Source organism: Chenopodium album, chromosome 1 (assembly GCF_948465745.1).
Source record: "Chenopodium album chromosome 1, dcCheAlbu1.1, whole genome shotgun sequence".
NCBI lineage: Eukaryota > Viridiplantae > Streptophyta > Magnoliopsida > Caryophyllales > Amaranthaceae > Chenopodium > Chenopodium album.
This window is the reverse complement of record NC_137834.1, coordinates 22378677-22406004: the sequence shown is the minus strand read 5'-3', so window position 1 is coordinate 22406004 and position 27328 is coordinate 22378677. Positions and strand designations below refer to the sequence as shown.

The 27328-nt window shown below is 35.3% G+C and overlaps 1 protein-coding gene and 1 long non-coding RNA gene across 6 annotated transcripts; one reads left to right on the top strand and one right to left on the bottom strand.

The window, feature by feature from the left end:
- On the bottom strand, positions 1 to 25911 carry LOC145642610 (protein STRICTOSIDINE SYNTHASE-LIKE 7-like). 2 transcript variants are annotated; one of them, XM_081693813.1, is made up of 5 exons: positions 25558 to 25911; positions 25343 to 25476; positions 2361 to 2668; positions 1901 to 2033; positions 1 to 369 (listed from the first exon to the last, which is right to left on the bottom strand). In XM_081693813.1, exons 1-5 carry the CDS (start codon positions 25718 to 25720, stop codon positions 100 to 102), a joined length of 1008 nt encoding a protein of 335 aa, XP_081549939.1. In that variant the 5' UTR covers positions 25721 to 25911; the 3' UTR covers positions 1 to 99. The 2 variants fall into 2 exon arrangements, with proteins under 2 accessions (XP_081549939.1, XP_081549931.1); XM_081693805.1 differs by having other exon boundaries at positions 25343 to 25864.
- LOC145642625 (uncharacterized) lies at positions 19052 to 24389 on the top strand. 4 transcript variants are annotated; one of them, XR_014115709.1, is made up of 5 exons: positions 19052 to 19488; positions 19713 to 19927; positions 20625 to 20725; positions 21671 to 22377; positions 23066 to 24389. It is a non-coding gene; the product is annotated as an uncharacterized LOC145642625 (long non-coding RNA). The 4 variants fall into 4 exon arrangements; XR_014115708.1 differs by having other exon boundaries at positions 19057 to 19488; positions 19719 to 19927; positions 23577 to 24389; XR_014115707.1 differs by having other exon boundaries at positions 19057 to 19488; positions 19719 to 19927; positions 23435 to 24389.
- Positions 25912 to 27328: the final 1417 nt, after the last annotated feature.

Here is a 27328-nt window from a genome sequence, read left to right as displayed (position 1 = left end):
TATCAAAAGGCAATTTTTATTATTATAATTAAAACATTGTCAAGATGCACATTAAAATAAATCTAACCAAATCTCACATAGCTATATAGTTTTAACAGCTTATTTAGCAGCATTTGCAGTTAAATTAAGACGTAAGATATGAGGAGCATGAAGTGAACCAACATACAAATAGTTTCCAATTTTATTTCCACCTGAGATCATTGTTAATTTTGGATCATAATAGTGAGCCAAAAGATTTCCTTCCAAATCAAATGCACCCAATCCTCCATTTTTCTCCATGTGTGGTCGACCAATATATCTTGTTATAATTGCCAATCCTTTTCTAATAAAAGGGTACCTCAACGCTATATCCCAATATGGCTTCGATGACTGTTACAACATTATATCATACAAAATTTAGTACATATAGTACAAATTAAAGTATATAAATTGGGAAAACAAAGAAAATAAAAACAATAAGTATTCCTTATTTGAATATATATATATATTTTTTAAAATGTAAGACGAAGGACCCTATTAAACTCACATCTCTCACAGATTAAGTCAACCCAACTCCGCAGGTTAAACTTGAAAGTAGAGGGGGAGGCTAGGGATTAAGGTCAGGGAATCCCCCTATTATATATTCCCAAGCAAATGTAGTTAGTGGGGTTTTTGTGAATTTGAGGTCACAAGGTCAAGGTGAGCTCCCAACCAATTGCTTTGCTCATTTGAATAAATCTAATTGATGCGTGCCTTTTTTCATGTTTCTCAATGCATAAATTCAAGGAAAAATTGACATTTGCTATCAGCGAAAGCACCTTGAGTCATATTTGCTACCCATTAAAAATTTTATTTCATATTACTACCACCCAAATTCCAAAAAAATATATATTGCTACCGCTTAACATAATCCGTTAAGTTTTTGTTAAGTGGAACCCAATATTGCATTAGATAATAATTTAATTTATTAAGGTAGGACCCAACACCATTTTCTCTCTCCTGGTGCAACAATAGCGGTCGAGAATTTGCTTGGTTTTATGAGTACCAAATTCAGAAATGGCAGCCACCATTATCATCTAACAATTTAACAAAAATACCAACTTGCATTGGAAAATTAAAGACTCAAAACAATGAATTCAGAAAAAATTGTTCAAACTTTACGAAGATTTAAGATACCCAGATGAAAATTGAAGCAGATTTAACATTTCAACCCAAAAATCAGCTTTTTTTTCCGCCAAAAAAATGTGGAAAATATCCAAAACTCTGCTGCAATCTTAAATTTAGAGAAAAACCCAGAAAAATTCGATATTTGTTGAGTAAATTTTGGGTAGCAGTAATTTAAAATAAAATTTAAACCATAATGAGCTATAGGGCAAGGAGTGATTGAGAGGTTTAAGGATAGGGGAGGGGTTTTTCTGGGTTTTGTGTGAGGGAAAGGGGATCGTGGTTTAGGGGCTAGGAGAGAAGGGGCGGTGTTGCGCGAAGGGGAGAAGGTGGTGTGCCGGCCACGGGAAGAGATATGCGACGTCGCCTGAGTTAGGGGTAGTCGGAAGGGGGGACATGAAGGAGGTAGGGTTCCCCGGCATCGAGGGAATGTATAGGCGCCGACAAGGGGAGTGGGGAGGGTGGCAAAAGGGAGGGGGAAGTGTTTGGGAATTTATTAATTTTTTAAAGTTTTTTTTTAATAAATTAAATTATTATTTAATGAATATTGGGTCCCACTTAACGGAACAGAAACGGATTATGTTAAGTGGTAATAATATATATTTTTTTGGGATTTGGGTGGTAGTAATGTAAAATAAAATTTTAAATGGGTAGCAAATGTGACACAAGGTGTTTTCGCTGGTAGTAAATGTCAATTTTTCTTAAATTCAATTGTAGACAACAACACGTTTTATATCATAAGGAGAAAGATCAATACCGTAGAAAATGCAACCCAGTAGTGGCCTTTGTCATCGTATCGAATATTATCAGGCACACCAGGCAAATTATCAACAAAATGTTCCAATATTCCTTGCTTTTCCACTTCCCGGATGTACTTCTTACATCTTTTCCTGTAATTACAAAATGCAATGTGAATTAAGTGAATCGAACTTCAAACACTATTTTTATGTACAATTTTCCTCACGCACAAGATATCTATATTTATCAAATTAGTTAATCAGTAACTCCTATATTTTACCTTAGTTTCACGTTACATATGTTAAAGATAAACATACGACAATTAATATCATACTATTAAATTGTACATTACTACCTGTATCCTATTAATATCTTCTAAATTGACCCAAAATACTCTTTAGAAAATCATTCCAATAAATTAAATAGGGTCATTTTAGTGAGACGAACGAAATAAACTTTTAATGAACCACAACGCTTACATGACAGTCTCACAGAAGATGACTGACTTTTGATCAGCAGAGATTTGAACCCCATTAGCAAAGTAAAGATCTCGAACTAGAACTTTGGTTTCTTTAGTGATGGGATCAAAGCTCAACAAGCTACCATGAGGCTTTCCTTCGAAAACGTCAAATATAAAATCGCGCAGGCCATATTTATAGGAAGCTTCTGTAAAATAAATCATCCCATCTTTAGCAACATCAACTCCATCAGCAAATTTTAATTTTCTGCCCTCTACTTCATCTGTTAAGAGCTCTACCTTGCCTTCTGCACTCACATTCAATAGTCCCTACCACACAAAAATACAAAATTAAGCATATTATAATTAATTGTCGTAATCTTATATAGGGAGAAAATTGTTGGAAGACATGAAGAATTTATTTGAGGGTATAGAAGGTAGAGGAAGTAGTGAGGGAGGTTAGTTATGCATTTGCAAATGCATAACAAATACTAAAATATTAAAAAGCACATGGGGGTGAGAGAAAGGAGGAGAGAGATGGGTAAGTGGGGCCATTTTTAAATGTACCGTTGAAAGCTTAGATAGTACCATTGACTATGTAGTGATACTATTTCTACACGTAGTGAGTACCACTGAATGAATATATAATACCATTACATACATAAATAGTAGTATTGAAATATTCAATGATACCATTTAATCATCTAGTGATACAATTGATTACCTAGTGATACTACTCTAAATTCAGAAATGCATTTACGTGAAATGACTCCCATGCCCCTCGTTATGCATTTACTCATACATAACTAACCTCCCTTTGGAAGGCCTCATAGAAGGTACTCGTATTGTGATTTGTGAATGCCTACTTTCGTGGTCTTTATTTTTTTTTTCCATTGCATTTTTTTAGTCATATTTTACCAACTTTTGATCACAAAGTATCACTAAACTATAAAAAATAACATACACGGCTGGATCTTTCAATTTTTCCTATCTACTCTCTCGGTCTCTTATTTTGTACTCCAATTTCTTTTTAGTCCGTCCCTTTAATTTTGTCCTATTATAATTTGAATTTATGGGTCACATTTTACTTTCACAACCATCACATCAACGGCCAACCCCACTACTTTTCTCTCTCATCACTATTTTCCAACCAAAATTTAATTAGTTAGCATTACACTATGGAGCAAAAAATAAAGAATGGATGGAATATTTAATACCTTTCTACTCATTACAAAAGCTAGTCAAAGTAAAATTTGTAAATAATGTACAAAATTTACAGAAAATTTTTGTAAAATAATCTCAACTTTTGCCCGTTCACTCAATATAATCCTAAATATAGATTGTTATTAAATAGGACAAATTGCCCAGAATAATCCGACATTTACCTCATCCGCCAAAATAATCACACCTTTTGATTATATTTAATAATTCGGCCTTATACTCAATCCGCTTCCAATGGTCCCAAAGTGACTTGAAACCGGCTAATCAGGTTACCATTTGTGACATGGAATTGAATTGCACACGTGCCACTACGTGATTGGTCAAAAATAAAAAAATATTTAAAACAAACAAGAAAGATTTATCTAAAAAATTATTGAAAAAAAAAAAAAAAAACAAAAACCCACGTTGTGCTCTTCGACAGGCCCACCACCAATTCACCTTTCCTACCCAGCCATCCACCAAAACCACCTTCCCTACCCGACAACCCACCAAAACTAGCAGCAGTATGTTTATGGGTGGTGCGTTTGCAAATTGAAGAAGGAGCAACAGCAGTAGTGCTACAATTTCGGTGGTGTTGCGAGCTGGTGCTTGGATCAGTGGTTGTTGAAATCGAGGAGGAAAAGGGAGGGATGACTAGAAATGAGGAAAGGAAGGAGTGGCCGAAATCAAGGCGTGGGGAAGGGAATGTGGCCTAAAAAGGGACGAGGGGCTAGGATCAGGACGGAAAAAGGCATTTTCGAGGGTTGGAGGATAGTTTTATTGCTGATGGTTTTTCGAAACATTGTATGGATTCTTGGGGAAGGGACGGGATTGATGGTTCAGGGAAGGGTGGTCAGGTGCGGCACCAGTGCTAGAAATGGGGTTATGGGTGGTCGGATCCTCGGAGCAAGGGACTCAGGAGGCGGGCACGGTGGCTTGAGCAGTTAGTGGGATGGTTGTTTAAAAATTATTTTTTATTTTATCTTTAAAAAAAATTAGAAACTCCTTTTTGATTTTTTTTTTATTTTTACCAATCACAGGTCGCGCCGCCACATGTCTGGTAAATTGTTATAATTCCTCCATCTTAAATTACTCGCAAAGTTTAGACTTTTTTTACTATTCACACATGCGCTTTGACCATCTTTTTTAACTATTATATGGAAGCCAATGTAATCATGTAAAGATGTTGTTGGGTCTATTTTAATGTATAGTTTCTTAATATAAAATTTTTATAGGTTATAAGTATATAATAAAAGATAAGCGTGTCCAGTCAAAATGCTGCAAGTAAACTAGGACCAAAGGAGTACAATTTACATGACTAGTTGGGTCCATGTTGAGCAGAATGGGTATAAAGGTCAGATTATTAAAAAATTATCGAAAGCTGGGATTATTTAGGATGGATGTGACAAAAGTCGGATTATTTTAGGCAATTTTTCCTATTTAATAATTCAAATTTTAGGGTTAAGGGTTTCAAGTGACCGGTAACCTGTAAAAGTGGTGATTTTTTTTCTTGTTTAAAGAACATGTGTCACCACGTGATTGATTGAAAAAAAAAAAAAAAAACTAGTTATCCCCCACGGCCACCCTCCTTACCCTGCCGACAACCCCGTCTTTACCCCCCTATGCAAACCACCAAAATCTCCCCCCTCATCACGACCCACCCATCAAAACCGCTCCCCCACTTTGAAATCCACCCACGATTCCCACATCCCCTTAAACCACCCCTTCCCTTTCCCCCTACCCCGAAAACCACTCTTCGCCCCTTCCCTAATGTCGAAAAACCTCAAAAACAATGATTCAACACCTGGGTAAAGGAGACGAGTGGTTTTTAGGGTTAGGGGAAAAGAAAGGGGGTGGCAGTGAGAATCGGGGTGGATTCTGGGGAGGGGGCGGTTTTGGTGTGTGGGTCGTGGTGACGGGGAAGATTTCAGTGGTTTGTGGGTTGGGGAGGAGGGTTGCTGAAGGGTGAGAAGGGATAAGAGGGTTAATGTCAGAGGGGGTGGGGAAGGTGGTCGTGAGGGGTTGGCTAATTTTTTTTCAGTTTATTAATTTTTTTTTCAACCAATTACGTAGAGACACGCGTCTCCTATCCTGTTATAGCATGTTAAGTTACCGGTTAGGACTCATTAAAGCAAAGATCCCCAAAGTTTAAAATAATTAAATTTAATCCATGATTGGGATTATTTAATTCAAACAATTAGGCAAAATTATTTGGGGTTATTTTTATAAATTTTTTAAAAATTAAAATGTATCTACTTATTCAAGACTATGAAATAAATCATTAGTCCGTAATGTCTTTAACATGTAAATTGAACTTATATTAAGTATTCCTTTTAAATAATTTATATTTCTATAAATAGGGTTCCCACTTTAATTTTAACTTTTTTCATTATTTATTTGCTCACGTCCTTTATATACTTTTTAAAAAAAACTTCTATTGAAATATAATTTTCCACTTTCTCACAAAATTGTACTTATATTAACTGTTCCTTATCATAAAATTTAATTTTTTCCAACTTCTCACAAAATTTAATTTACATTGAAATTGGGATCTCATTTTCTTTGTATGAAAATCGAACTCCTCTCATAGAAATGGAAAAAGGGGCCTCCAGCTAGTTGTTCAACCTTGATTCTCAATTATATCAACAACCTTATATTGACCTATCTACGGGTATAATTCTTGAAGAACTTTTTTTTTTTTCCTTTTGAAACCAAACGGACTAGGCTTATATTAAGGTAAGTTTATCTGTAAGAACATACGGAGTTACATCCGGGGGACAAGAATTTTCCCACGCTTATTCGATTCCCAAAGGAATTAGCCTAGCTAGACGATGTGCAACAAAACTGTCATCCCTTTTTACATGAGACCATCTAATCATATTAAAATAGCAACAAGAAGAAAGGATTTCTCCTAAGTCAGTATCAAGCTCTGACAGAAAAATAGCTCCTCTTTCCAGCCGGTTTGTAATCATCAAGGAGTCAGTTTCCAAGATCACATTCACAAGACCAAAGCTTCTTCCCAGTTTAGCAACAAGAGCAATTGCTTTCGCCTTAGCCACTTCAACACTCTAGTAAGCCCGCATCCTTCTAGTGGCAACAAATAGGACATCTCCCTTGTGGTCACAAGAAATTACCCCAGTCCAACCCACCCATCTTCTGTAACATACGCATCAGCATTTATTTTAGCAAATTCACTACGTGGGCGTTGCCAGGTTTTTGGGCTGTTCTTCACAGTCACAGGTGGCCCTTTGTAGATGCAGTTGGCGTACTTTCCTTGCTCCTCTACGTACCTTGAAACTATGCTCAAAATAACAGAGTTGGGGGTGCATTTATTCACAAAAACCTTTCGGTTCCTCTCACCCCAGATGCTCCAAGCAAGAAACGCACGTGCTTGCTTTATTCTAGCTCCAGCTTGCCCCAGCTCGCAATGAAATTGTACATGGAGTCAAAGCCACCCCAATTTTTCATGCTCGGGCATCCACATTCCACCCACAAATCATGCACCCGTGGCAGTAAAAAATTGTGTGGCCTACATTTTCAATCTCAGCATTACACCAGGGGCAATTCGTTGCATCAATCATATGGAAGTTGAAAAGAAGGTCTCAAACCGGTAGAGTGTTGGTGCACAATCTCCATAGGAAATGTCTAGCTTTAGGCCTCACATCTAGCTTCCAGATATCCACAAACGCATGATGAAAAGAGTCAAAATCGCACCCTTTTCCAATCATGTAGGCCATCTTAACAATGTACTCTCTCGTTTTTGAAAAAGCCAATGCTAATTCATCTAGCTGAGCAAAACTATTAAGAGGGATAGCAAGGGTGGAAGCTCTATCCCTCTCACAAAAAATATCATCAATCAAGCCATAGTGCCACTCCATTCTATCAAAATCAATCAAATCTTGTACCACATTGACCCTATCACACTCATTACTCATTATGAAATGTCCCTGCCCATCCGCAACCCAGGGATCGTTCCAGATTCTAATTTGTGAGCCATTTTCAACACGCCAAAGAGTATCCTCAGTGACAAGCCCCTTTGCTCCCCACACACTTCTCCATGAGAAGCTGCAATTTTAAGCCCAAGATGACTCAAGGAAAGAGCAATTGGGAAAATACTTGGCTGTGAAGACCCTTCCCAAAAGTGAGTTAGGGAAATGAATTCGACGCCAAGCTTGGCACCCCAGATGTGAAGTATTATAAACATCAAGGTCTTTGAAGTCCATGCCCCCCCCCCAAAAAAAACACTTAGGAACGCACATATGCTCCCAACTCTTCCAATGCACCTTTCTCCGGTTGTTTTTCTAGCCCCACCAAAATCTAGCTATGGCTAACTGGATACTTTGGATGACGGAAGCCGGAAACTTCTAAACCCCCATTAAATACGTGGGAATAACTTGAATAACAGATTTAAGGAGGATTTCCATCCCGGCCCGTGATAAAAAAATTTCCTTTCATCCTTAGAGCTTTTTCCATATTCGATCCAAGAGAGCTCTAAACACTGCTTTTTTCGATCTCCCTGCAATAGTCGAAATACCAAGTTACTTCTCGTGCCTATCCACTTGCCGCATATTGAGAACCGTCATAAGCTCATTTCTTCTTTCCTCACTTACTCCCGAAATGAAAGAGACTTCTGACTTTTCATAGTTAATTTTCTACCCGGATGCTGCTTCATAGTGGTTGAGAATATCAACGATGGTTGAGCATTCCTTTCGGTTAGCCCTTGTGAAAAGGAGGCTATCGTCTGCAAAAAGAAGATGAGAAATTTTCGGTCCATTCCTGCTAGCTCCGGCCCCATGTAACAAGCCTCCTCGTATTTTATCCTAAATCATCCTAGAGAAAGCATCAGAGACAAGAATAAAAAAAGGTACGGAGAGAGAAGATCACCTTGTCGGAGCCCTAAAGAAGGTTTCCCCTCGCCTCGAACTCCTCCATTAAAAACAAAGGAGTAAGACATTGAATCAACACAGCTCATTATCAAGTTCACCCACCTACCATCAAATCCCATAGTGAGGAGAAGTTTTGCAAAAAGCCCCATTCAACTCTATCGTAAGCCTTGCTCATATCAAGCTTCATAGAAATTAGCCCTTCCTTGCTTCTATTTCTTTTCTTCTTAGTGTGGAATAATTCAAGAGCTATTAGTGCATTGTTTGTGATCAGCCTACCTGGCACAAACGCCGCACTCTAATTTTCTGACACAATATCAGGAAGGACACTTTTCAACCTCATGACTATAGCCTACGACACATTTTTGTAAATCACATTACACAATGCTATAGGGCGATATTATGTCATATTAGTCGGGGAATTGATTTTAGGGATAAGCACAATATTGGCATTATTCACACATCTTGAAGACAAATTACCGTGCAAATTACTACTCACAAAATTATAAACATCATCCCCAACAATATGCCAAAAACATTGATAAAAGATAGCATGCATACCATCCGGGCCAGTAGATTTGCAAGGGTGCATAAATTTTAAGGCCGAAAAAATCTCGTTCTTCGTAAAAGGTCTAAGGAGCTCCGATTTAATGTCCTCAGCAATACATGGCTCTACTAAGCATAGCACTTCCTATATATCGGAGTTAGAAGGAGAATTAGAAGAAAAAAAACCAAGGTAGTAGTCAGAGATGATTTACTCTAATTCTTTTTCATTCGTTTTCCAGCCTCCTTGAGAATGAAATAAGCCCACAATTCGGTTTTACTTCTTTCTTTGCGACGCCTTGTGGTGGAAGTATTAAGTATTTTTGTCCCCATCTCGGACTTCTGAGACTTTAGAACGGATATATCAATAAGCTTCATTCTTCTCATTTAGCTCATCCAACTTGCTTTTGAGTTTAACACACTTCGCACATCTACTCCTCGAAATCGGTTTGCTTTGAACAAATTTCAGTTTGTCCTCGACCTCACTGATTTGTTTGCTCAAATTGTTGAGGCTATCACCACTCCACTAAATTAGGCCACGCCCCACCGCAGCTAGCTTCTCAAAAATTAGGAGCCCATCAGCATCTTACGAAGACCTTCTTACGACATATTCACATTCATCATCCAAGAGTCAGCAAGTCTTGAATTTAAAACATCGCTTTCTTTTTTTCTTGCTCTTCTTTGTTATCTTGTGACTAAGTAAAATTGCGGTGTGATCAGATTTGTACCGCATTAAATGCTCCACAAAAGCATTCGGGTGAAGCTCAGCCCAAGATGTAGATGCCAAGTATCGATTTAAACGTTCCCGCACTCTAGTTTCCACCGAGTCTCCACGCTCCCATGTATACCATAGTCCATGAAAACCCATATCACAAAGTCTGCACACGTCAATATATTCCCTAAAGCCTTCCATCTCCCTTCTAACCCTGTCCGCACCCCCTCTTTCTCCTCATAGCCAAGGATTTTGTTAGAATCGCCACCAAAAATGATGGGAATTTCCACCTCATCACAAAGAATCTTAATCAAGTTCCAAGTTTTGTATCTCTCCTCCTCTTTCGGCCACCCATAAACTCCAACAAAACGCCAAGCAGCAGGCCCATCTCGCTTCACATCCCCACAAATGTGGTTTTGGGAAAACGAAATAAGCTTGAAATCAAAATCCTCTCTCCAATAAAGAGAAAGACCACCTGCTTTCCCTAAACTCGCTATTCCAAATGCATTCGAACAACCAAACCCCTTCAAGTTCTCGGCTCATTCTTTATTATCATTGTTTCCGACAAGAAGATAATGTCGGGGGCATATATATTGCTCCATTTTTGGAGTTGACGAACTAGCCGAGGGTTGCCCATCCCTCGGCAGTTCCAACAGAGGAGATTCATTTATCCCGGTGGGGTTGGGTCACACCAACCACCGCCGATTCATTAGGTGAGCTTAAAGTAACTCTAGAACGTTTAATACTCCCTAATCCTTCTCCCTCCGCATTCTCATCAAGGCTGCACTTTATAGGAACAGTAATAGCATCTTCCATACTAACATTTTCTTGTACTACATAGTAATTTTCTTCCACGAACCTTCACCCTTTTTCACCTTCTCCCATACTTTAAACTTGAAAACAACATCTTGGTTATCAACAGGGACGCTCATGTTCGAGGTTTGATCACTATCAGTCATAGTAGCATGGATAGATTGTTCAAAAATCTACTCCCTCGAACTCAACATGTGATTAAGGTCAAGGTTCTCATGAGCTGCATTACTCCCTTCACTAGTGTCGAGAAGGAGTTGTTCATGCTCCTCCCTCTTTTTGTCATATGAAGAAACCTGTTTATTTTCCTTAGCAACAAAAAGTATTTTCTTCCTCTCCAAAATACTCTCAACTTCCTCAACTTCCTTTGCTCTTCCCTTCCGAGGTGTGGCCTTTAGAGCAGTCCCCCAGCCTAGCTTCTTCTGCTTTTTTTCCTCATCAACTATTAAACAATCTTTCACCGAATGCCCCATAACCCCACAAGCAAAGCAAAAATACAATAGACGTTCATAAGCAAAGACCACCCTCAACTCCCCCCCCCCTTTTGTCTATGATTTTCTAAAAACGACGTAATGGCATTGAGATGTCAAGTAGAACTTTCACCCTCCTATACTTCTCAATCCCTAGAACATCCTCTTCAGTTTCACGTATCTCTCCCATCTTACTAGCAAGAGCTCAAACATAAATATCAGATCAACAATTAAAGGGTAGATTTTTAATTCTGACCCAAAAAGGCGAGTGAGTTAATTTTACCTCTTCGGATTGTTCATCGCCCTCAATCACTTTTAATAGAATAAGCATATTGTCAAAACACCATGGTCTACCTTCCAAAACTTTCTCTTTGTCCTTCCAATGAAAGAATTGTATTGCAAAAAGATTAGGGCTTAAAAATCTAATTGCCATACCTTGTGAAAGGAGCCCAAATGTTTGTCATCATGCGCTTAACAGCTTCGAAATTGTAAGATTGTTCAGTCAAACTTCGCCCTATAAGCATTAGGGCAAGATTTGATTCATCCTCGTTATGGTTTATAGCACCCAAGTCTATTGTTTCCCTCGATTCATCAAGGGAAAGGTTTTCACATTGGTTAATAATCTCCTCAGCCATTGGAACTAGGAGAAGATCGATCCCGGTGGGCACAAAATCCTGTAGAAAACCAGCAGGTCGCTATTTGAGATAGAGAGAACCCTTTCTTTCAAGGGAGTTGGAATATTAGATATATATCTAATTCTTCTGGAACTTTGTGCTAAAGATGGTGAGTCAATTATTTATTTATTTATTTATTTATTTATTTGACAGGGTAGTCAATGTTTATAATTAGACTAATAACAAACTAGGCTATCTTCATCTTTAATAACAAGTATTAGATTTTGGTTAGCCTTTACACTACAACTTACACAACCGTTCTCAATTACAATGGATATTGGCTATTAGTTAATAGTTAATCAAGGGAAAAACAACTAGAAATTTGGCATTTATACAAAACATTGATAAATTTTAAATTACAACAATAACTAAAGCTAGTGTATCAACTAAAATGGACAAATAGAATTAAGAGGTTATACTTTGAGGGTTAAAATATAAACTCTTAATTCGAAAACTTGCAAATTACAAATCGGATATACTAATAATCGTGCAATATCCGAAATACTTTAGAATTAATTTTAATTTGACTTAATTTTTTTTAAGATGATGTAATAACTCTCAATTTTTTAAATAATTGGATTAGATATACATTTTCAAAAATCCAATTTATTTTTGATATTGTTCGGACATCGAACATCTAGATATTTAAAAATTAATATCTAAATATGTATCCAATATCCAAAATTTTATGACCGGATATTCGATAAGAAATTAATATCAAATCATGTATTCTAAATCATTTATTCAAAAAAAAAAAAAAATCATGTATTCTAAATTATTGGATTGTATACATACCAATTATTCAAATCTTCGAATACTTTTACTAGCCAAATCAAAATGTCAAAGTGCTTATCTCATTAATCCAAAAGAGATTGCCACATAGTTGGTTCTAATTTGGTATGACAATGCATCTTACGTGCCTTAAATGTTGTAGTTCGAATTAATGTGTAAAGAAAAGTACTTCTACTTCCTCTTTAAATTTAAGTGTTTGAGTTGAATTTGATAAGGTTAAATCGGATTTAAGTCATGTTCAATGATTGTATCATATAACTATCTAATTTGAATTTTAAATTTAATTTTATTGAATTGATTTCGGGTTTGATTAATTGAACCGGTTTTTAACACCTCTACTCATATTTTTATACTTTCTAAATCACACCTTTTTTTTTTTATACTTTTTAAATTTAAATTAATGGATCGCATTTGTTGATAAATAGCTTAAATTAGCCGCTAATTGTGTAAATCACACTATTTTTTTATACTTTTAAAATTTAAATTAATGGAGCTACGATTCATGATTTGATGCAATAACTTAGCTACGACACATGTAATAGAATGGAATACATTTTAAAGAATTTTGATAATAAAATATGTTATACGTAAAATCAAAGTAAATCGTTTGTCTTTAGCATTGACGTTTGTAATAATGTAAGTCTTTTAAGATAATGGAGTTAGCTTTGACGTGTGCAAGATAATGGATAAGGGCATAAGGTAGATAGTAATCCGTGTATATATATATATGTGCGTGTGTGTTTTTGTTGGTGGGGCGGTGGAGTAGGTGGCTGAGCGTTTTTGTTGGTAGCTGGGCGTGTGTGTTGGTGGCTGGGCGGTGGAGTTGGTGTCTGGGAAGGTGGTGGTGGTGGTGTGCGTCGGGTTCCGGTGTGGGCTGTGCGTTTTTGTTGGTGGCGTGTGTTGGGGTTTCGATGGGCAGTGGGCGCGCAAGGGAGGGAGGGGGAGAAGGAGTGGTGGCAAGGAAAGGTGGTGGTGGTGGTGGAGGAAAAGGGTTTCTGCATTTTTTTTTCTTTTCTTTTAATTATTTTTATTTTTTAATAATGGAAAAGATAATTGACCTATTAACTGACACGTGGCATATTACTTATAAAAATCGGTTATCAACAGGTAATGGATCTTTAGATGAAGGTGGGGTATAAAGGTTGGATTTTTGTGAGATAAACTGAAGGTTGGGATTTTAAGAGAGGACTGGACAAAGGTTGGATTTTTAATTTTCATTTTTTTTTTGTTGTTTAGATGTATCTTTATCTATTTGGGGTTTTCTAAATTGGTCTTAGGGCCTGTTCTCATAAGCTGAACTCAGCTGAATTGAACTGAACTAAACTGAGCTGAACTGAAATGAATATTTTATAAGAGAAGGAAATTAGGAGCTGAACTAAATTGAACTGAACTAAGCTTAACTGAACTGAAAATAAACGTATGAGAACATACCCTTAATTTGGTCTTTTTGGATCATTCATGATTGATGGAAAAAAATTAAGGTTTGTATCGAATTTTGGTTTTCAACTGAAATGGTATGAGATTTAACATGCTATATTGTTGAAATTAATTGAGATTTTTATTGAATTTTGAGTACCATTAGGGAGTTAGAGTAGGGTTTATAGTTCTCCCCAATTAGTGTCGATTTGATGGTTAATCGAGCGGAAGATTTGATGAATTTGGACTTAATTTAGGGTTTGGGTCTCCCACGTCACCTGTGGCGGGCCTGTCATTAAGAAAATCGAAAAACGTTGTTGGGTAGGAATCACATTATTATATTAGGGAGGCTCTTAGACAATAAAATAGGCATCGGTGACGTTGAATCAATAATTCAGGGTGACTCACATGCTCGAAAATCCTGGACCCGTCACTGGTTACAGAGACTATATATAGAATATATGGCTATTTCACCAAATGTCAGGCCACCGTACTTTAAAAATTCACCAAAATGCTATCGGGTTTTTCTAAATTCACCAAATGCCACTAACAAACATTATATTGTCATGGTGTGCCATTAATAAGGTATGACCGTTAACTTTTCGTTACTACAATTCTTAATTCACCAAATGTCAGTGACTACTTTTGAGTTTTCATGAAATGTTATTATTTATACTACGTATAAATTATTACACAATATACCTTTGACCTAATGAGTTATAACGACCGGTTAGTTTCACCTTTTTTGAATTTATTTGGGGTAAACTAGCCGTTACACCCAATTTGTTGTATAAATTTGAATGCAGAGCTAAATTGTTATGCCATTCTAGTTTTTGAACAGTAGAAGTCAATAGTGTTGAATAATTTAGAGTATTTGAGATAAATTTATGGTGTTTAATTATTTTCTTAGGAAATAGTGTTGCAATTAATTAAACAATTAATAAGAGCAAATCAAGGAGTAGTAAACTCCATTAAAGCAGCTCGATCGAACGCGAGAGTGAGGGTAAAACTCATTGAATTGCCGCTTTGATCGTGCCATCACCACTCGATCAGGCGCGTAAGCGAGGTTGAGAAAATTGGGGCTCCGTCGCTCAATCGGGCAGTAGCTGCTCGATCGGGCCTGAGAGCTGATATTTTCGCAGAGGTTCTTTAGCCCGATCAAGCCCGGGTGATTTTTGGTAGACCTAATCAATGAGCGAGCCGGGCCGTTGCATAAAAAATATGCTCATTTAAGCTTCGAGCCAAAATTTTCATGCCAAAACCCGGCCAAAATGGCCAAGCCGTGCAGGCTTTTCAGGCCGGGCCAAAAAAAGAACTAAAATAACATTAAAAAAAGCATTCACAAGCCCAACCAAAAAAATATAAAATTCGGGCCAAGCCCAACCCGATTTAGGGCCAAAAAAAGCTGCCCAAAACCCGCCGGGCCGGGCTAGTTTTGATTAGCTCTAATTTCTGGGTTAAACGCTGCTTGATTTTGACGGTTAAGTTGATGGGTTTTGCTCTATAATTATATACTATATACATGATGGAAGTTAGAGAATGAAAGATAAAACAGTAACTTATCCATTTTTTCATTTTCTTGTTTACAAAGGTTTCTTTAACTATTATCATCACCAATCATCTTCGTTGTATATCCTGAGTAAATTTAAGTGATACTCAAATTTATATTTTTGGGAAAGTGATTCCGTTCACGCCTCAAAAAAATTTTTGTTAATTTTGTTTGCTTTCTTTGTGACCCTTGTTTGAACACAAAATCCCCAACAAACAGTGTGCTGTGTTTTTTGGTATCTTTTTTATGGACAAATTCTCTGTTATGTTTTGGGTATTTTGATGTAAACGGGAAATCAAGTTTTTCAGCACATGATTTAAACAGTAAGCAATTATGCTTAAATGAATGTTCAATTTTCCACTTTATTCAATTTAATTGTAATTACAATAGTTCACTTCACCATTATGGTCACAACCATTACTCACATTAGTACACCTAATTTAAGAACAAAATTGAGAATTTTTTGTTGGTGCACTAGTAGAAAAAACATTATTTGTAACGAGCACAATTAAATTTGTTACAAAAGAGTTTTTGTAACAGGCAATACTCATGATTATGCAAATAGAGGGCTACTTACTATGTGTGTTCTAAGTATCAAGTTTATACAACAAATTGGGTATAACAGCTAGTTTACCCTTAAAAAAAAAAAAAAAAAAAAAAAAAAAAAAAAAAAAAGGTGAAACTAACTAGCTGTTATAACTCATTAAGTCTGAGGTATATTGTGTAATAATTTATATAAGTAATGACATTTCATGAAAACCAAAAGTAGTCGGTGGCATTTGGAGAATTAAGAATTGCAGTAACAAATAGCTAATGATCAGAGCTCATTAATGGCACGCCATGACAATATATTGTTTGTCAGTGGCATTTGGTGAATTTTGAAAAACTTGATGACATTTGGTGAATATTTAAAATACTCAGTTGGCATTTGGTGAAATAGCCGTACAATATATACTCATGTGCATACTTATAACTTCACAAGTCATAAATATTTATAACTAATGCAAAGTTGACACAAGACACATGTTTGCACAAGCCTACAACGTTAATCATCTAACAGGACATGACACATCTTTATGATTAGAAAAGGATTTTTTGACTTTTACGTTTTACCATAAAAATAAAAAAATCAAAAAAAATTTACCACCCAAAAAATTTCTATAAATTATTTTTTACAACATATTGTCAAGAAAATCGTAAATCTAACGGAATTAAATAATATTTATTCTATTTTTGTATGCAAAACATGTTTTTCAAACGTTTAGAGGGCATTTTGGTTTTTTGAAACCAATTTGAGGTCAAAATTGACAAAAAGTGATCGAAAATGCCTCACTTTGCATATTTCACGCAAAGCGAGATATTTTTAAACACACAAAAGGAAGCATTTTCGTTCATTTTTTTTGTCAATTCTGACCTCAATTTGGATCCCAAAGGCCAAAAGGCCTTTAAAACCCCTAAAGATCATGTATTTGGCTCGAAAATTGAAATTTTTTTAGAATTTCGTTAGAATTTTGACGACATGCGATAAAAATAATTTTTTAATTTTTTTTATGGTAAAATAAAACTTTTAAAAATTTTGGGTAAAAAACAATTTTTTATTTTTTTTCTTGGAAAAAGTATAAAAAAAAAAAAAAAAAAAAAAAAAAAAAAAAAATAATTAGAAAACGATAGATTATGTAAATTTAGTGATGTTTATGTTTTCATTTTTCAAAGCACGTGTAAAAAACGAGAGGTTGTGTTTGGAATGCAGAGAACTAGCTACTTTGTACGACCGTACGCAATACAGAGTAATGTTTATGCTATATTAAAACTATTACTACGTATTATTATTATTTTAATTATTATTATTTTAATTATTTTTTGAGAAGATACCATGCGTTTGGGTCAAATTTAGCCTAATTGGGTCAGTCCATAAATGATTTAATCATAAGCCCAAGGTCAAAGGTTCAACTCTCCAATCCATGCCAAGTCAAGTCAAGGTCCGGTAAACATGGCAAGCCCACTTGGCTTTAGGTCCATTTCTCCTCATGTGCTAAGGTATAAAAGCCACCAATTGTCCCATTTTACATTTATTCACATATAGCCTCAAGCAATTAATTCTCTTGCATAGCTCTCTTTTTGTTACGCACTGTACTGACTTCGGCATCGGAGGGGCCTTCCTCGGCACAACCCCCGAGGCCAATTTACGTGTGTTTCGTTGTGCAGGAAATCCTCGACCCATCATCATTTGGACCGAGCCCAGTCTTCAGCTCACTTCTGAGGACCTCGCCGAAGGTCCCATTGTTTTACCGGAAACACCGTAAACTCAAAGGTGAAATGGATATTAGATTTTGGCAGATATTTCATATGAGTTTTTGAAAATTTCATAATAGTTGTTAGATACTAATCTAGTGGAATTATATACTTGTACGGAGCACATCATTTAGGAAATTCCGTGCACAAAGTGTTCAAATTCATCATTTAACTTTTAATTCAACTCTTACTTTAAGTAATACTTGTACAATGCCTTTTAAAAAGAAAGGAAAATTTAAAAAAAAAAAAAAAAAAAAAAAAAAAAAAAAAAAAAAAACCTATTATAACCCTCTTTTTGTCAAAACAAACCTTTTAAAATTTTTTTGGCCAAGAGAAACCTGTTTCTAAATTTTTTTTTTTTTTAAGACAACCAAAACCTCTAATTAACCTAATTAGCCCCTGATTACCCCTAATTAACTACTTAATCTTATTTAATTATTTAGAAATAACAAATAAATTGATAAATTTAAAAAAAAAAAAAAAAAAAAAAAAACTTAAACCACCCCCAACCCCATCATCACCATCAAATAACAAATAAATTGATAAATTTTAAAATTTAATTATTAACTACTTAATCTTTTTTAAAAAAATTTAGAAACAGGTTTTTAAAAGGTTTTTTCTGACAAAAAGAGTGTTATTATAGGTTTTGTCACAAATTTTCCAAAAAAACATTAAAAGTAATACTCGTACGATATAGATCCATAACATTTGCTTTATATATATATATATATATATATATATATATATATATATATATATATATATATATATATATATAAACATCTTTTATATTACTCCATAATACATTACTCCCTTCGTCCTCAAAACTTCGACCCTTTTGGCCTAGTTTTAATTTCAAAATGAATAACCCATTTGTATTAAAATACCCACCAATTTATAACAATATTTGTGCAAAATTAACTTTTCCATATAAAATTTTGTTCTTCCACTTATTTTTAATACTTTATCCAGTAGCGGATCTAGGATTTTACGGGTGCTGGGTCACCGTCTTCCATGAACCGCATACAAATCAATAATTAAAACATAAAGATTCTAAAAGCTAATAAAAAAAGTCACTCCAAAAATAGTAAATATTTTATGGGTGAGGATAAGGAGGATAGTAAATATCTTAAGGGAGAGGATAAGGGGGATTTGTGAGTATTGTGACAGATAACGACAATTAACCAATTAAATTACCAAAAAGATTTAGAATGATAAACTTTAACAAGTTACCAAGTGAGAACTAAGGACTTGGGATTTGAAGGATGAAGTTAATAAATCTACAACCCTTAAAATGTTTCACTTGTTCCCTTATGAATAGTGCTCACATGTGTGGGGTGCATGTGTGAGAAAGCTATGTGGCTTTGTTTATTTTTTTTTTTTTTTGTCGTGAGTTGATTGTGACCCTTCTATGAGCCTCCTACGTCCCTCCCTCCTTTCTCAGCTTCCTGCTTTCCTCTTTGGCTCTCTCCTCTCTCAGCTTTCTCTATCTTGTAAGAGCTAATGCATGCGTTGCGAGCAAGAGCTTTGTCATCCTCTCAACTCAAAGTTTTTTTTTTTTTCAATTATAATGTTCTAGAATTCAAAAAACCCTAATTTCAGGAATAAATCCCAAAATTTGAAGAAATTAAGAGAAGATGAGGCCTCAGAGATAGAACATCCATACTATTATGGCGTGGTTAAGAAAGAAGCCGCCGAATGTGAAGGTGTTTCTTGCGGTGGTCGCTTGAATGTCGGCTCTGGTTTGCTGAACCTGGAGATCTTGTGGTTGCGGCATGCTTGCTTTTCAAATTCCTCACTATTCTACTGGTTTGTATTCATTTTTATTTATTTTTTAAATTTTAATTTCTAGTTTTGTTAAATTCTTTTGAAGTTCTTCCATAATAGTTTAATTATAAGCTTTGTTGTTGAAATTTATGTATGAGATATATCTCATGGTAGGTATTTTTTAAATTTTAATTTTTGTTTTTTCCAAATTTTTTTAAATTCAATTTATGAATTAATTTACTTTAATTTGATGGGAAATTTGTAAGATGCAGGTGCCACCACCGCAATCTAGAAACTCGGTGTTTTGCTACCACCAACCACCGAGTCAACTCGCCTTCTGCCGATTACAGTTGCGGGCATCTTGTTTCTCAAATCCAACCCCATCATTCAATTCATCTTTGGACCCATCTCATTCAAATGGGTCTTCTTCGGAGCCCCGTATTTTCTCTCATCCGTCACATTCAAATTCAAAATTGTAAAGGTATGATTATTGTTGTTGCAATTTATGTGGATTTTGTTTCTTATTTTAATTGAAATTATAAATTATGGATTATTGAATAGATTTTCTCCAAATGCAATTATGATTGGCAATCATGGTTTAGATCCTGAAAATTAAGGTGGTATATATTGGCAATAATAGCGACCTTTATAATGGTGTTTTAAAGGTAGTGTTTTGTTCCGGTGTACAATGTACATACAATATGGTTTGATTTGCTCCGGTGAACATAGAATATGGTTTTTGATGCGGATTCAAAAAAAAAAAATGTGTGTGAAGAGATTTTATTTTTTAATGGTAATGGGAAGAGGCAAGTAAAAAAATGCAGTAGTTCTATTCCACATTTCCTTAGAATTGGATTTCAGAAGTGTGACAGAGTGTCATTGAATCCATTTAATTGATGATATCTTCTTTGATAGGGGGTTGTTTGCATCTTTTATCCTATGATTAAATGCTTTCTTGGCATTTTTTATCTTAAAAAACTTGCTTGGCTTGCAATATCTCGCCTTTATCACTTCTACCGTAGTGCACTATTCTTCTTTCCTGTGATTTTTAATTGTCCCGTTCTATTTTACATGATTGAATAATTTCTGGGTTATTGTTTAATTTTCTTGATAATATAGGAGAGTATTAAGGTGATAATGATTTATTGGTGAACTCTTTATCATCTTTGATGCCGCAGGACAGCTTTTACTAGCTAAAGGTGATGTAGAGCAAGCATTTAATACATTCAAGATTGTACTTGATGGTGATCCCGATAATGTTCCCGCTCTTCTTGGACAGGTATATTTGCTCTCTATTTTGGTTAATGAAGAGACATTTATTACTTATGATAAAGGAAGCTGGATATTAGTTTTCTGGTGGCTTATTATGTAATTCTCCCTTTGTTATGTGCAAGTTCTTTTGAGTTTCTAACAGCTGATTCCGGCAGTTTATTTGTATCATGATTTTAACTTTTAAGTTTGTTGATGTTCTAACCATTCTGGTCAATTATTATAGTGGCACATACTTTATTATGGTGTTGCGTTACAACTTACAAGTTGTGGTTGATGCGGCGTAATTGTTATATGGGTCATTCAGCTGTGTCGTCCTTTGTCTGCTTTGTATTTGATTATTGGCCATTTAACCATACTTACTATATTCGATTATTGGCCATTTAACCATACTCACTTGACCAATACATCTTGTATTCGATTATTGGCCATTTAACCATACTCACTGTGTCCTATATTTAGCTTTCCATTTTGAGTGGCATACGCCTAGAGATTAAATAATAATGTCCAAAGTCAAAGGGAAAATTGATTTTGGATAAAGATGGAAAAGTAGGAAGAAGCACTTAAGCATTGATGTTGAGAAAGAAAATAAAAGGATTATTTATGTGAATCATGAGATAGAAAGAGAGTGAATTTTCAACTTTAAAAACGAAATAAGGAATTTTATTGCTTACATCCTGAAAAGAAAAGTGGGAAGTCAAATTGGGGATAGAGTGATGGATTTTACAGTGATGGTTTTCTATTCAAGTGATCGAACGAGTCTAAATGCTTATGGCTGCTGGTATGATATTTATGTTTTTGCTTGAATTAGTTTGGTTTGTGAAATTATATTGTGAGTTGGATTAAGTGTAATAGTTTTCAATGTTTTAAAAATTTTCTTGGTATTCTGAAAACTTTCACTGTTTTAAAGGAACAAAGGAGATGCATAATAATCAGTCACCTTGAATTTGCTTAGGTGCAGTGTTAAGGGATGAAAGGGGCGTAATTGTGGCTGCTAAGGTGCAACGGGTCAAGGGGTTTCTCTCTGTCATGGTTCTGGAAGTATTGGCTGCGAGGATGGGAGTGGAAAGCAGCTTGAGCTTATGGGTATGAACGTGTGGAGCTGGAGTCAGGCACTCTTATTGTGACTAAGCTGATTAGCTCATTAAAGGCGGGTTAAGCATCATTGGACCTGATTATAATATTATTGATGATATAGTGACAAGTTTATGAATAGGGAGTTTGATACGAGTATTTTCTCTTGTTTTCATGTAAAAAAGGTTGAGTAATTGTGCTGCTCAACTGATGGCTAAGCAATACCCATCTAATGACTTTGAGCATATGTGCGTAGATAATTTCCCGTAGGTTGTTGTCTCACTTGCTGAACTTGATGTTGGTTGATGTTTTTACTATCGAATATAGTATGCTCTTTGAGTCTTTAAAAAAACATAGGGGGATTTACACATTATTGGTTGTGTATGTGGTCTGTGAGAGTAGTATATTTGTGGTTGCCCTTTTTACTCAGTTGATTGGAGGATTAATTGCAGGTATAAGATGAAATAATAATGGAATTAAATTTAAAGAAAGGAAGGTTAGCTCATCTTGTTGAGCCTGGTGCCCCTTGTTTACTTAGCTGTTGTTCTTGAGTACCTTGTTCTCTCCTCCATTGAAGTAGTATTTGAGGTAAATTTTTCTTTTTATTCTTTAAATTATCAAATATTAATTTTGTAGATTTAATTAGTCTTAACTCTTAAACCTTTACTCTTTCCTACGACTTCATAATTCTATTTCATTTCATAATAAGGCACTAAAATCATTTATTTATGTATAACTCTTAATTATTTGTCATCTAAACAAGGATTTATAACCAAATGCTATTATACATTACTAAATTAAGCATTTTGTGAACAGAGTACCATATTTTCTTCTAATAAATAAATGAATTATGTATTATTGTGATATGGTATTTTGGTTTGGTGGTTAGGGAGTTTGTTTTTCTTTTCTCATCACTTACAGAGTTACAATCTTGGAGTTGGGCCTGATTGCATTTATTAAGTAATGAAGTGCCAGCCAAAGAAATAAGAACACACTACTAAGGAATTGTTATTGTGTATTCTTGGGAAACAATATAAGAGACTAACCGTCATCATATTCCCGTTCTAGATCCTAACATGCCATTTTTAATTTAGATGTATATTTGTGCATTTCTTGAAGTCATTATTATCTATTTTTATTGTATGTGGGAATTGATGTACACCAAATTTAGATTAAGCTTGCCTTTGATAAAATCCTCATATGTGTTTAAACTCATGGGTCACTTTTGAGTTGCTAGAACTTCCATGTAAATATGTAATTATTTCCTGGTGTTCAGGTGTTGCTCAACTTGGAGATCTTGTTGTTGCTCTTCAAGTTCCTCACTCTTCTACTGGTTTAATTTGTATGCATTTTTAATTATTTGGGAGAAAACATTCTTTGTACTATCCAAGGATTACCCCTGATAACGGATAAAAGCAAACATGAACAATCCCAAGTATGATTCATGGTCTTAAGTATCTTAACACATCATTTTGATTGTTTCAGACTGTTAAATTGATTTGCTTATTAATTAGAAACTCATATGTTCAGTTTGGGGATTAGCATGTTGGGTTATCAAATTATTGTATTTGTTTAAATATGTTTGCTCCTTTCTACATTATTTTTTTAAAAACTCCTTTTTAGTGATCTTTATTGTTTATTTTAGAGGTTGTGGATATGAGGAGAAGAAAAGCAAGGGATAATAAATGCTCTTTATCAAGTAGCTTTTAATTTAAGGGACGTATGGCTGTTAGGGAAAAGCTCTTTCGGCGTCACATTGTTACTGATCATTTGTGTCCTTGCTGCAGCCTGGTGGGGGAGTCCGTGAATCATGTCCTTTTCGAATGCACAAAGGCTAAAGTGGTATGTGCGAGTAGTATCTTTCAAGCTCTGATTGATGAAGCTCCTGTAGGTTCTTTTATGGATAATTTGTTGTGGTTTAACAGCAAATTAGAGAAACAGGAATTGCGTATATTGCTTGCTCTGGCCTGGTCTTATTGGTATTGTAGGAACAATTTTTTTTTATGAGCAACAGTCCCTAAATGTTGTCTACACAGTAGCGAGTTTTGCTAAACTTATGTCTAATTATTGCTCCTACGCTAAGCGAGTCTTTGTGAAGCATGGTGCCCCTGCTGCCCCTATGGTCAGCTCTTGGATGAAGCCTTTTGCTGGGGTTACCAAGATCAATATTGATGCCCATATTACTGGGTCGTTTGCTTCGGTTGGGGCTGTGGCTCAAAATGAAAATGGTGGTTTGGTGTGGGCTACTGTCAGACGGCTGGAAGGAGAATGGATGTGGAAAGTGCTGAAGCTGCTGCTATTAGATTCGGTTTACAACAAGCTAGTAGATGGGGTAGCAGGAACAACAGCTTGGGTTTTTCTCCTCTATTGCTAATTTATGATGATATTAAAGCTATGTCTAAATGGTTTGATTTTTGTTACTTTTCACATGTCAAGAGAGTAGGCAATGTGGTGGCTCATCTCGTTGCGAGGTGTGACACCCGTGGTAGTACGGAGTTAGTTTGTATGAACTCCTTTCTCCAAAGCTTAATTACTTGGCGGAGAGCGATATTTAATAAATAGCCTACTAATCTTGCTTCAAAAAAAAAGAAGCTTTAATATTTTAAAATATGTGCGATATTGACTAGGAACATTCCTAGCCTTATTTTGAGCTTAATTTTTTTTTGTTGGGTAATCACTTACATGTTAATTCTCTATTGTTTGTAGTTCTATTAACTTGTATTATTGTGTATAAAAATTGTTACAAACAAACTAATATGAGATTTAAACAATAAAACACCCCATAACATAGTCTAAATAAAATCTCAAACCCAATTCCTTAAATAATTAAACAATTTTGTTCTATCGGCACAATTCTATTTATCGACATTTATGTTTACTAATTAACTTACGTTTATTTTAATGTCTATTAAGAAAGCAAACATACTAGCCAAAAAAAAGTCACACTTTCGGCCTCGCTCACTAGCATCACTACATTGCTTCGCGCGCAACACGCGCGTGTACAACCCTAGTAAAAAAATAAATTTCAACAAGTTTGCCCAAGAACTAAAAAGGTAAAAAGAGGGGAAATTTTTAAAAAAAAAAAAAAAACGAAGGCAATGTTGCTCATGGGTTTTGAACCCAAGATCATTACATAGAAATGTTATGCCTCAACCACTGCACCAATGAGCATATACAAGTAATAATTGCAATGTTTAATATCTATATCCTTTGATTTTCCTAGGTCACGTGACACATAAGGGTGGATTAGCCACCGACTTTATCTCTCTACTTTTTTACAAATCCATATAAATTTATTTTTCAAATATGTTTTATTTCCTCTTATTTAAATTTCTTAATAACCGGAAAATTAATCCTAAAGGAACGAAATCTTGGAGACCGAGAGAGTAGTAAAGATATAAATTATAATTTTTAGATACAGTAAAATAAAAATGGTGCACACATCAAGGAAAGGAGGAGAAAATAAATTTTAAAACATTTTTCAGCTCATTTTCAGAGAAATCAAATTAAATATTATCTGCATTTCAAAGTATTTGCTACAAGAGTAACGTACCTGAAAAGGATCCGCAACAATAAGCTCGTTATTTAACCCAAGAGCAAGTCCAAGAGGTCGACCACCAATAAAAACCCAATCGTCAACCACCGAATCTTTCACCCTGACTCGCTTAATCCACCCATCAGAACAACCTGTGTATATAATATCAGAAATCGGATCAAAAGCGATATCCTCGGGTCCAACCAATTTTCCAACACCGATGAACTCAGCACCTTTTAGCAGGTTGTTATTGACTCGGGCCGCCACCGTCTCCGGCTTACTTAGCTCGTGTAGAGGTAACTCAGCCGGTTCGAGTGGGTCTAAGTGATACATGAAAGTTGCGATGAATACCGGGGATAAGAATATGAGGATGAAGGTGTAGTATGAGCCTAACATGGTGGAGTTTCGAGGAGATGGTTGGGTTGAGTTGTTGAACGACGTCGTCTCTTCTTCCAATTTTTTTTTGTTTTTTGTTTCAATTGTGATAGAAGTTTAGAGTAGTAGACAGATATTGAACTCAGTGTCAGTTAATTTAATTTTAGAGTTTATGGTTATCTCGACTACTTGAATAGGCGGTTGTGAGCAACAGTGCAACACAAAGGACATGGGGCCAAGTGGAACGTAGACACTTACAACGTATAGGACAAGCACAAGCCCATTCCGAGGAGGACATGACTTTGTTAGTATTAAACAATACTCTCGCTCCCTTCTTGACACAATTCACTTACCGAATGTGTCACCTATTGTCTCATGGTCTCCACCTCCTGTCGGTTTTTGTAAACTCAATTTTGATGGTTCATCCTACCAGAATTCTGCTACTGCAGTTGTGGTCATTCGGGATCACTTAGGAAATCATATTACTAGTCGAACTTATAATTTAGGTTCTTGTCCGGCCTTCCTTGCCGAAGCCATTGCACTTCGAAATGGCCTCCTTCTTGCTAAGGAATTTCATATTTCTGATATTTTTATTGAAGGGGATAATCTTACTGTTATTAATATTTTGCAGGGTCATTTCAGCTGCCCTTGGAAACTCCAGCTTCTTATGGCGGATGTCAAGGCTATTTTGGATTCTTTTACGAATTTTCAGGCAAGACATATCTATCGGGAAGGCAATCGGGCAGCAGACTATGTTGCCTCTCTTGGCTACTCTACTCCGACTCATCAGGATATAGATCCTTTTTTGGATAGTAAATTTTCTTATTTTTTGCTCCTAGATAGTTTAGGTCACGGTCTTGTGAGAAGACGTACCTAAGCTCCCCAATGTATTTTACTTTCAAAAAAAAAAAAAAAAAAAAAAAAAAAAAAAAAAAACTTGATTGTTGGAGTAGAGTAAGTTTAGCCCTAACTCTTAAAACTTAGATATGCCATCATTTTTTGTGATCTCCATAGAAAATTATGTCTTTAAATTTTTGTTGATACTCACTAAGACTTGTTCAAATTTATCACTTTAGCATTAAGACTCAAATATATAAATTTTTTTTTTTTTTTAACTATCTCTATATATTTTCTACTTTCTCTGTTCATTTTTACTTGACCTGTTTCTTTTATCACGCTTGCCAATGCAAAACTTTAACGGTCAATAACTTTATTTCTCCATAATTAAAAAATATAAAAGTTATATATTATGATAGTACTTATTGAGACGAATTTAAAATGATCCAACATGAATATGTTTTTCCGATCCTTACATATTATTCACAAAACACGGTCAAAGGAGGGGTGGTGAATAGTGCAAAAGTCAAAGCGGGTCAAGTAAAAAAGAACAGAGGAAGTATATAATAACAACATTAATGAACAAAGCTTGAGGTGAGTTCCAATCTCAAGTCTTAAGTTGAGTTTTGGAATTTCAAGACTCAACTTCCAAGACTCAACTTGAGACTTGCTTGAGATTTAAGAAGACAAATAGAGGAAATCTTAGACATAAGTCTTTAGATTTGAGATGACACATTCGAGATGATGATGTCATCTCAAATCTAAAGACTTAAGACTTGGGCTACGCTCTTA

Excerpts from the sequence above, each read along its gene's own strand:
- LOC145642610 (XM_081693805.1), bottom strand. The coding sequence starts at position 25,720 with ATGTTAGGCTCATACTACACCTTCATCCTCATATTCTTATCCCCGGTA. Across the intron at positions 2,669-25,342 it reads TTGTTGCGGATCCTTTTCAG|GGACTATTGAATGTGAGTGC; the intron begins GTACGTTACTCT and ends TTTGTGTGGTAG. Across the intron at positions 2,034-2,360 it reads ATCTTCTGTGAGACTGTCAT|GAAAAGATGTAAGAAGTACA; the intron begins GTAAGCGTTGTG and ends TTGTAATTACAG.